At 42.2% G+C, this 12,002-nt stretch overlaps 1 protein-coding gene across 1 annotated transcript in view; it reads right to left on the bottom strand.

The window, feature by feature from the left end:
- Positions 1–12,002, bottom strand: part of PGM5 (phosphoglucomutase 5) — a 159,900-nt gene that overhangs the window by 27,768 nt on the left and 120,130 nt on the right. The window contains exon 10 of the mRNA XM_072959516.1: positions 764–898. Within this exon, the coding sequence (XP_072815617.1) occupies positions 764–898 (135 nt within the window). The remainder of the gene's footprint in view (positions 1–763; positions 899–12,002) is intronic.

Below are 12,002 nucleotides of genomic sequence, written 5' to 3'. Positions count from 1 at the left end.
CCAGGTTGAACTAGAGACCAGCGGGGGCAGAGGCAGCCAGCAGTGTAGCTGGAAGTGCCCGACACGATAGCGGGTGCTTTCTGGTGTTAATTAATGTTGCCTGGAGCTTTAGCAGATATGAGAGTGGGGATATGGTTGTGCTCTTGCTTTTTTAAGTGAGTTTTTAATTAGCTCTGCATTGACAACTTGGGGGAGCTGTGCCAAACACAGGCTAGCCTGGCTTTGTCAGTGCCCTCCCTTAACTTTAACTTCAGACCAGCCATGGCCCCTCCCTACAAGTGGGCTCTGCAGCAACTCGGAGAAGAAACCCAGGGTAGTATTTGTACTGGCACTTCAAGGTCATGGTCCAACCCAGAGTTTTCCAAACACTTGCAAATTCATCATTTATATGAGTACAGTCGAGGCTCTGAAGAGTTTGGCCAGCTTGCCACTAATGCAAAATGTCCTTCACTTACCTATACAAGGTGCCTCCCTCAAGGTCACCACAATCAGCAAACTGCAGGACAGTCACGAGAGGCAAGTGGTTTGGGAAATGCTGATCTAAACTCATCACAGATGCCAGAGAGCAATTTTTCTGTTTCAAACACTGCAATGAATGAGTTAAATTTGTCTGGAGTCACTCTAAGCTTGTCCTTCAGCTGGAGCTATCAGTGCTCCTTTCTAGAAAGTAAAATCACCCTGACCAAAGGCCCTCAGCAGCTCCCTACATTTGCCAGGAGAGGTAAGATGACACAGTGCGGAGAGCGCAGCTCTGCCGTGGTACCTGGGGCTCCCGGTCGTGGCCGCTGGGGTCCCTCTCGTAGCTTTCTGCATACAGTCTGATGGTGGCCCGCACGCCGCTGGAGGAACTGAGCCGGAAGATGAGCCGCGATGCGTCGGAGAAAATGATCCTCAGGCCCTGAGAGCAAGAATGTCCAGGATGGATCAGGGAAGAAATGAATGCACAGGCAAAAATAATGAATACTGGCTTTGGAGATCAGACACATTCCTAGGACCCAAAGATGCTTGGCATCATGACAACTTATAATTGGCTCTCCCCCTACACCAAGCAGGACAGCGAGGTGAACCTAGAAGCTAAAGCTGCTTAAGGTTATGTATTTGTCTCCATTCTATTTCTGCTGCCTTGTGGTTAATGTGGGGGGGGGTGTTAGGAGCAAAACTATGAATAGATGCTCAAGTTCCCTTGGTCTGGTGATGTGGGAATCAGAAAAGGTGGAGGTAACAGGGATGGGATGGTATTTAATAAATGTCCCTGGAGTCAAATTTGTCCCTTGGGAACCTGCTGGATGTGACTGGGTAAGCAATTTATCTCTTACAGTAAGACGAATTACCTGTGTTAAAGCTACCCCCATGTGATGTTAGACTTTGCTTTAAGTTCACCTCCTCTTTGTTTCTGTCCTTGTTCCCACGTTCTTCTGGTAGCAGTGGAATCCTTCAATAAAATGCTCAGGGCTGGAGCTTCCACTGGGTTCTCAGGGTTTCTGTACACGTCCCCATCCTCCTGGTTGTCTCCTTCCTTCTCACTCGTAAGACCTGGCCACAGGGTGGGGTGGAGCCAGAGCTGCGGTAGCACCTCCCATGGCCACCCAGGATTTGATTTTGGCTCAGAACATCCCCATTCTCTATGCATGTTTTCTCATTAGTGGCCTTGATATTTTTAAAAATATAACCATAAGATCATAACTTCTGTTATGACTTCTGTTGAAGGAAATTTGTTTTCTTACAACAACTGATAAAGTCATTGTCATACGTGAGCCTATTGGCAGGGGCCAGAGGAGAGAAAGCAAGGAACAATATAAGATGTCTGGTCACTTGCTATTTCTGAAGAAGTCAAAGTCACAGGCAACTTTGATATCAGACATTTTCCCAAAGAAATTTATCCTTGAAATTTCTCAGGTCTCAACTCCTGCTTGTTAAGAACAAGCCATGATTTGAAATATTCATACATGTCATATAAATCTGACTGCCAGTCCCTTACCCCAACCCCCATCTGGAAATAGCAGCTGGGGAACACTGTGATTCCACCTGAGTGGTTTTCTGCTTTTTAAGTTCTGCAGGCATATTTTGTTCCAATCCCAAAACAGAAAGCTTAGTCTCTTTTGGAGTAGTCTAGTGTCTGCCACAATTTGTGTCATAAAAAGGAGCCATGTCCCTTCCTGGCAACCCATCACTCTGTGACACTAGCCTTGTAAACAGGATGATATCGTCCAGGATTCATTCACTGGGCACACATTTTAGAGTGACCCTTATGTTGTGATACTGGGCTAAGCCCTGGATATAGGAAGTTAAAGAGTATTTGTGCTCCATAAGCCTGGACTATTCTATTATAATGAATAAAACTATTCTCTTAACTACCTTATGCTGCTGAAGTGAATAGTTAGGACATTCCAAATGGAGCAAACAAACCTATTTCCTACTACCCAGAGAGTATGGTACACCAAATTCTGTTCAGACTGACAATGAAGCCCCAAAGGTTGATTCCACCACTGTATTCACAGCCATGTTTTTACCAGCTCTACGGCTGAAACCCTAAACCACCTATTATTGCAGATACTAAATCACTTGATGCCACCTCTTCTGCCGACCTCCCAGATTTAATCTTTGAGATAGCTAGCTTCATTATACAATTAACTTCCCAGATTAGTTTATGACCGGTGGAGGGTATTTAAGAATTCAGGCCATGATAAACCATCAATATGTATTACCTGCTCATAGCTAAGCCCTTTTTACAGTGAAATCATGTTATATTTTTTCCTGAGGGCAGCCACATCTTTGGCTGTACTCATGGAAGGTTGGTTAGAATCTACATTGGGTAGTCTAGAATAGATTTTGCACTTGAAAAGATGATAAAGGAGTGAATAGCACACATCAGCCTGCTGGAAGTAATCCAATGTCTTCTCTCTCTCCTAAGGAACCATGAGATCTTAACAGAGAATCCATATTGCTTTGTGAGACCTCCAGGTGAGGAACATAACAATTCTCCTTCTCCACATGGAACAAAAATGCTCAGGCCCAGCCCAGCTCTGGCTGCAACAACCCTAAGTTCCCTGTCTGTTGAGTGCCACTTGGATGTATGAATAGTTTTACTGGATTGCTTTGGGGTCTGCCTGTTCCTCCAATGAACCTAATGAGTTTGCAACCTGAACACAAGCCATGTTCTCTCCAGCATGTATCATCACCTACTATCAACTAAATTATGAGGCCAAAGTCACCACTGACCAAGACTTGCCAAGTTTCTAAACATTCCATAATTCCAACAAAAGAATACCGATGATAAACTTTGCTTTTTAAAATTCTTTTAGGTTAAACTAGGGGTTGGTAAAACAGTATGTCAGCCAGATTTGACCAGCCACCTGTTTTTATAAATCGAGTTTCACTGGAATACAGCCACACCCATTCACTCATGTGTTGTCTGTGCTCATGTGCTGACTGCAAAGCTCAACTATTATGACAGAGACTGGCCCACAAGGGTTAAAGTAATGACTACCTGGCCCTTTACAGACAATGGTGACCCCTGATATAAACCATTCCATTATCCACAACATGGAATATGTACCTGTCAACTCTACCCCAGAATGTCAAAAATATAACCATATGCCCTATTGAAATCCCAGTAGAGGGAAATTATGAAGACTATTATAAGGGTGTCTCCCAGGTATTCCAGCTTTCAGCCATAGGTTTATCTGGACATATATTTGGCCTGAATCAACTTACTTCTGGTCACCAACTCAAGACACAAATGGATTTATTAAATTGCATTTTAGTTTTATATCCTCACTTTCACTGCAGGGTCTGTAGGGCACTGGTGGTTATAAGATCCATTTTTGCAGTCACTACAGGAATATTGTTGGAGACTGTATGGAGCTCCACATGAGACATTTTCTCAAGAGCCAAGACTTAGGAAAGCCTTTCCTTCCCTGAGGAACCGGTATTTTTTTGTCTTTCTGACAATTAGAATTTTATAACTAACCATAGTTCCCATCTCAATATGGCTGCCAGGACACTTACTGCCAAATTTGAGTTCAGCCCAAGTGGATTGTTATGACTTGCATAATTATGAATTTTTCTTCTTCTGTTATTGACTCTCCACTCTTATTTATATTTTCCCTAGTCTTAATTTCTGTTTCTTATTTATATTCTAACAACTTCATTATGTGTGTTTGCTGCCACAAATCCTCCTGAAGAAATAAGGCCCAGTGCAAATGAATAAAGTAAGTTTTCTCAACGATCTTAACCCTAAAGTGTTGGAATCGCTGAATTATGTCTTTGGGTCCCTCCTCAGCTGATAAGCTCTGGAAGGACAAAACTCTTGATGTTCCTTTTTCACTATTTATCAACTGACACAGCCCAGGATGATGCCTGTACACAGTAGGCCCTCTGCAGATACTTGCTGAGTGAATGTCACTACATGTTCAACAGCTAGCGTGAGCACCACTGGAAGGCCTCCTTCCACATTTAACAAGGCCAAATGGAAACACATTCATTCTCCCCTGGTGAACTGGCACTCCCATATTCACCTTAAAGAGTAACTGTAAAAGACAGTGTGTCTCTTCATCCTTCATCTTTAAGGCAATGGTCAGTTTTAGCTAAAAACAATGGAGTTGAATCATGGTAGGTTCCGGACAAATCATTAGCTAGCCCATTAACTGCAAACTTTACTGCACATCGAAACCAGACAGGGTGTCTTTAAAAAAATAGTGGTACTTGGTTCTCACCACAGACATTGTGATTGGGTTTGCATGGGGTGACTTGGTAATTGGGATTATAAAAGTTCTCCAGATGATTCTAATGTGCAGCCGTATGTGGACACCACTGTAGTAGCTTTTTACTCTGAGTCACCTGCCTCATGTATCAAGTGACTCACTATACTACTCAGTCTTAAGCAAGATCCCCTTAAGATCGGTGGTTTCTTGTATACACCACTATCAGACTGGGATCTTATGAGGCCATAACACAGGGGCCTAATAAAACATCATGTTGCTGCTGAGTCCTGAAAACTGCCCCCTGGTGTCTTGTCAGCAGCAGGACCACTAGAAGTATCTCCTCTTGAGCATCTGAAACTAATTGTTTCTAGTACACTCTCCTAAGGAATTCCTGAAGCAACAGTGAAGGGATCCCTGATACCACCACAGCCACAGCAGCGACAGGAGCTGGAATTTCCCGGATGACACAACAGTCACAGCTCAAAGAAGGGACACAGATGCCCTCGTCCATTAGAAGACAAGGTGAATTATGGGGTGGAGTCTCCTCAGAGCACTGCACTAGCCAGCCTAGCATTTTTCTTCCCTTTGAGTGTCATAGTTGCATGCGTCAGTGGCCAGGGTGGGGTTCTGCCCTTCTTAGATTTGTCCCAATGAAAAAGGATTATTAAAGAACCACTCCACACAACAGTCCTCCAATCTGCTTCCAGCTATCTCTGTAGCATTTCTTTTTCTCCCTAGATTTCCCCCCTCTTTGGTTTGCTGTTCGTGGAGAGTCAGAGTTTGGAAATGATACAGGAATAACAACTAGAGAAGCAGGCTAGAATTCCGCCTTGGCTGGTTAGCCGGTGGTCGTGAGTCACTTAATCTCTTTAAGCCTTTGTTTCCTAAAAAGTGGATGAAAAATAATACAGCCTGGCTTATGGGGTTGGTGCAAGCAACAGATCAGAAAATGTATGTGGAAAGTCCTTTGAAAATGATAAATCACATATAAAGAGTTACTCTTCTGATGTTAAAGCTTCTGCTGAAAATGGTATTATGCTCTAACTTGTCAAAATTTCCAGATTTTGCAAAAGATTGCCACATAAAGCCTAAATGGCGATGGTTTGAGGTGCCATGCTACATACTTATTTTTAAATTAGGCAGAATTAAGATTAGTTTTATTTTTAAAACTTTGCCACATCCTCTGAAATCGCTGCTAAACACACGGATCTGTTACCGTTTATTTTTTCCACACCTCACACTGAACGAGCTTCTCTGGCAATAAAATACTCCTTCCTGATTGGTTGATTTAGACTCCTAAGATCCTGAAAGAAGGACCTTAGGGTCATGCAGGCCATCTTCTTCTTTTACCGAAGAGAAAGAGGAAGTCAAAAAGTTTGCTCAAGGTAACACATCCAGTAAATGGAGGAACCAAGGTTTCAGCCTAGGTCTTCTGACTCCAGGCTTGTAATTTTAGGTTGAGCCATATGAAACCACTGATAACCATACATTGCTTCTCATGTGAAATCTATGAACAATATCTCATATGTTTTGTACGGTTCCCCAAACTGGCACAGAGCCTTACGTAGAGTAGGTATCTGATAAATATTTGATAAATGAATGTTGGGTTCTTTTTTTTTTTCAAGCTCTTGTGTAAATCAATGCAGGGAAATCTGCAAGTTGCTAAGTACATGCAGAGCTGCCAGATGTTAGTTTGGAGACGACAGGACATGTTGCCGCCAGGTGGGGCAGGAAGAACTGTACATTACCAACAGTTATTTGGCAGCATCCGACCTAGTCAAAGACCGGCTTAGGATGGATTCCAGGGGAAAACAGCACGTGGCCCTGAAATCTAGTACAATGTCGCATATACAGTCATTTGGCCACCCCAGGCATGTGAACCTGGAGATAGGACAGGCTTGGAAGAGAGAGACTCTGTGAGATGAACTCAGATGTTATCTCCCCTGGGAAATCCTTAGGCTTTATCTGGAAAGCTTCAAGGTGAAAATATTGCTGTGTAACATCTGAACCATATTTTGTAGAAGAAAGTATGCAGCTTATAAAGCAGAAGGTTTGGATTGGACAGACATATCTCTCCATGAAAAAAATTACCTAGAATTACCCCCGTTCTACTTTAAGCCACAGAATTAGCTGCGAGCATGAGTTCAAAAGTGGCTCCGCAGGGCAACAGCTAGTCCATATCATGCCTTTATCTAAACTACAAACAGTGCCCCCTCTGGAAGGACAAATTACAGAAAAGCATCCTTCCTCTTGGCTGGTCTGGACTTCAGCTTCTCCTCTCCCGTTAGGCCTGTGCCTTTGGGCAGGGCACTGACTACACAGCCATACCCAGCTGCCCTAACCCTGGGAACAATTCTCATTTAGCCTTTTTTACCACAAGCCAGCACTGCTGGGGGCCAATTGCAAATAATTATCTGGGAAAAATGAAGGGCAAATGGCTTCTGAAGTTCACTTTTAAAACACCCATCCAGCAAAAACCACTAGGTGATGAGAGGGCTACCTGGGGACTGAAGACTTCAAAGCGAGTCCTCCTCCAGATTCCAGCCACCAAGCTTGGAACGACGGAACTAGTCGCACACGTTCCATTTTCCTGTGTCTTTGGCCAGAATGGCTGCTGCTGCCTGTTCACTCAACAGCAGGCCCAGTTCTGGGTTATTTTGGTTTCAGACATACTTCACCCAGACAGGGGGTAGTTTCCTCCCTCAGTTCCTGTGACAGTTTGCAGCTTTTTCCTTTAATATTTATGTTTCCTGGTGACGGCCAACCCCTTGACTACATACAGACATTAGCATTTCAGTAGGAAGTAACTGGGATGCTATTCCAGAATGCTTAGATTCTTATCGCACATCTTAGCAAGACCACTACCATGATTTTAGAAGAGTCCTAAAGCAATCAACTTACGTCAGCAGAAGGTAATTTATTATAACAAAACTCTTAGCCAATCAGAAGCAGGGGAGCAAGAACTTCCCAACTAACCAAAACCTGTATCTCCCTGTGTCTGTTTTCAAATCAGCCATCAGGTCGTTATAAAGCACTGAATCTACGTTTGGTCCTTGGAAGACAAATAGGCAAAGTCATAGAAAAAGTATCCAATATTAAACAAATGTAATTCATGGTTTTCAGGTGTCCTAGCAAGAGGCCCAGCTGTCTTTGCTCACCACATCTACAGTGTTGTAGCACGAGCACTGGAGTTAAGAACCATAACCACAGCTATTGTAACATCGCATTGAGAGTGTGATGCCTATAGGAAATCCTAGCTCTTTACCTGAAAAGCTAAACAATGGCATAAGCACATGTGATGGAAGAAAAGCATGTGGTCTGATAAGAGAGTTTCACCTGAGCCAGCTCCCAACCACTATTCAGGGCACAGCTTCAATATCACCTCCCCATGAAGAGCTTCCAGAACCCTGGTTTAGCTTCGTTCCTTCTGCTAGGCACTTCCAAATAACTTATTTCTCTAAAATAATGTTCAGTAAACTCCATAGTCATTAGTTTAATGTCAGTTCGTCTTCCCTGCTAGCCTGTCCTCTGTGCTGCTGCACCCTCAATGCCCAGCAAGCTGACTGGCACGTACTAGGTGTTTGGAAAATACTCATCAAGTGGATAAACACACGAATGAATCAAACTTCTACTACCTTCACCATACTGTACGAAGGTGGGAAAGGCAAGTATATTTTTTAAGGGGAATTAAAATAAAAAATCACAACGTCCAACAGAAAAAGGATTTTTTTAACCCAAATTTGATCATGACATGCATGTAGTAGTAACAATTCACTCCCTAAACATTTCTGTCACTCAACATAGGAGGTACTAACATTCAGATTTAACCAGAGTCCATAGTGGGGATAATCAGTCTAGCTAAAGTGATTTCTTAAATTCTACTTCTAGATGCACAAATCACACTCCAGTAAATGGCACATTAAAGGACAAGGATTGTTAATACTACAGTCTCTTCAGTTGGTTCACTGGAATGTAACAAAAGTTGAAGCCTGAAGTTCAAGGTTGACCAGTTAACTCTGAAGAGACAGCGCCCCAAGTTTTCCAGCTGACACTGTTCAGTTGCCTTCATACGAGGTCACCAGAGATGAGGCCTCAGTAAACTTCTCCATGTCTGCTGAACAGGAGTTGGCAACACCACAGTGTATATTAAAGCACCATGTGCCAGACTAAACTGTGATTTCAAGACTGCCAATTCACTTTCTTTATTATTTCTAAATACAGAAATGAAAAAATACAGGCACCTTCTTGCATATTAAAGTAACAACACTAAAAGCAAACTGACTTCAGAATCAGTCCTCAAAGTGTGCTTTTTCTCCGAACTAATTTCAAATGGTTATTTTTTTCCAGGTTGAGGACAACATCAAAATGTTTCCACACAGGCTGCGTAACTTGAAGAGGTATTAATAAGCTCAGAGTCAGCCTGACATAATCAAACTGGATTTGACTTTCCACATCAGCTAACTGGTATGCACTTATTTACATCAGTTCTTTTTTTTTAATATCAGCTGAACTTTTACTTGCAAATGACTTCAACACTCATAGAATTTAATGATTTTTGATCTTGTTAAACAGAAATAAAGGAGTTGGATAAGTCATAGAGACTCGGTTAAATTTTGCCCCCGAAGTGTCAAGGTTTCTCATTTCAAAGCTAATTTTCAAAACACAGGTCATAGTTCTGGCTTGATGTCCACCCTAGTGGCAATATACCATCACTCAGTACTAGTACCATTTGTCAAACTGTCTTTCATTCAAAACACCAGGATTGGAGTACTCCTTCTCCCAGAGCCACGAGAGTCTCATAATCATGGCTACAAGGAGGAGATGGGGAGGGCAATGGTAAGAGATAACTTGGTTATCGATAATGTTCCCCGAGATATTGATGGTGAGGGGAAGGGAGAGAGTGCCAAGGACCATGGAAAATCTTGATATTTGCACAATGAATTCATCCTTGAGGAAAGGCTGGGCCACACCTCTGGCCTTAGGGAGTCACCTAACCTTCCCTCATCTCTCCCATCTCTTTACAAGGCATAAACCGGGAACCACTTAAATTGGTCAGCAATTTGATCAATCTGCTCCCCTACTCTCAGAGTCGCTACTGGCTGTTTTTCCCACTCACATTTGACAAAACCATCACCATTCATCCATGTGACTAGATTTTACCAGAAAATAACCAGGGACATAGGCTCATGGGACCATGGAGAGACGAGCTGCAGCTGTTGAGCTGGGCCTTCTTAAATTGCTATTTCCAAATCAGAGTCTCTCTTGGGTCCTGTTTAATGGAAGGCACACATCAACTTTTCTCTTGGCACTCAGGGTTACAAAAATATTGGACACTTGGAAGCAGCCATAGACCCGACAGGCTGCAGTGAGGCAGTGAGGTTCCTGGGGTTTCCTTCTTGCTCCTTGAATGACCCCTACAGGATCTCACAGGCAGGACAGACTTTTCTGAGCATTTCCACAGCAGTGGTGTGGATGTGGGGTGGGGAGCTTATCACCAGAACAAGATTTTAATTTCATTTTGGATGGAGAAGCATTTCTTCTATATCTCTAGAGATATATGTGAAACAGCTTTTTTCCCACGGTCTGTTTCCTGACTGACTTCAAATGAAGGACAAAAAGGAGACTGAGCTGTCTTTAAAAACCTTCTTCTTTCTGAAGCAAAGTGTATATGTGTGTAGGGGGCGAGGAGGCAGAGAAATATGAGTTTGAATTGATTCACAGATAACTCAGAAAATGAAGAGTCAGTCCTACATCTTCATGTGACACCCTACAAAGTTGTATGTTGTTGTGTGGGTTTTTATACCCTGGATTTTCTTATCATTTATGGCTCATTAAATGCTTAAAATCTTTCTTTCCCAAAGATGCTCTTTTAACATAACTTATTTCAGTTAACCGTTTATTAGTGTTTATTATGTGTTAGGACTTCATATGTACTACCTGACTGAATTGTCCCAATGGCTGTATGAGGCAGCCACAATTGCTATTCCTATTTCCACAGACAGGAGAAAAAGGCACATGGAGGTTGAGTAACTTGCCTAAGATCACCCAGCCAGGAGGTGGCAGAGCCAAGACTCAAATCCAAGACTTTCTGACTTTAAGATTGCACACTTAAGTGCCACTCACGCCCTTTCCTCAAACTGATATTCAGACAAGTTAAGGACTCTGATAAGGGGGAAGGTACCGATAATTCTTGGGCATTAAATGGGTACTAGCTACTGTGCCTAAGGGCTTTATAACTCTTTCTCCTCACACCTTCTCCATAACCCAATATGGTGATTACTGCCAGCATGCCATCCCACCACCCTTCATCATGTTGAAGTTCAAAGAAGTTAAGTAACATGCCCAAAGTCACAAATCTCGGCAGTGACAAGGCCAGCCTTCAAACTTATGTCTGACTCTGACATGAGAGAACACTGGGGAACCATAGTAATCTACCTCCCACAACAAACGGAGATGCTGCATTATGTTTCTTTTGGGCTTTGCTAGGCAAAGCATACTTCTGCTTCCCCCTATGGAGGTTAAGTCTCCTAGTATCTTAATTTTAAACTAATCCATAATATAGTAGGTTATTTTCAAATTATAGCACTCTATAATCAAAATGACATATAACACGGGCTGATGAAAGCGTGCAGAAATTGGAGCCCTCATACACCACTAGGAGGAATGTAAAATGGTACAACTGCTTTTGGAGACTATATGGCAGTTTCTTCAAAGGTTAAACACAGACTAATCATTTGACCCAGTAATTCCATGCCTAGTAATATACCCAAGAGAACTGAAAACCTATGCCTGCACAAAAACTTACGTGAATGTTCACAGCAGCTTTATTCATAATAACCAAAAATGTAGAATACCCCCAAATGTCCATCAACTGATAAGTGGATAAAACAAAATGTAGTTTATCTACACAGTGGAATATTATTTGACAATAAAAAAGAACAAAGTACTGATAGATAGTACAACGTGGATATACCCTGAAGACATTTTGCTTAAAGTATCCAGTCACAAAGGACCACATACACTTTTGTGAAATGTCCAGAATAGGAAAATCTATAGAGACAGAAAATAGATCAATGGTTGCTGGGGGTAGGAAGGGAGATGATAGCTAAAGAGTACATAGTTTATTTTGGGGGGGGTGATAAAAAATGTGCTAAAATGGATTGTAATCATTGCACATATCTCTCTATATATTATAAACCATGGAATTGTACACTTTAAACAGGTGAATTGTATGGAATGTGAATTATATCTCAATAAAGCTGTTATATGTTTACACTAAAAAAATGAACCATGAAAAAA

Source organism: Vicugna pacos, chromosome 4 (genome assembly GCF_048564905.1).
Source record: "Vicugna pacos chromosome 4, VicPac4, whole genome shotgun sequence".
Classification (NCBI taxonomy): domain Eukaryota; kingdom Metazoa; phylum Chordata; class Mammalia; order Artiodactyla; family Camelidae; genus Vicugna; species Vicugna pacos.
This window is presented reverse-complemented; position numbering and strand designations above follow the sequence as displayed.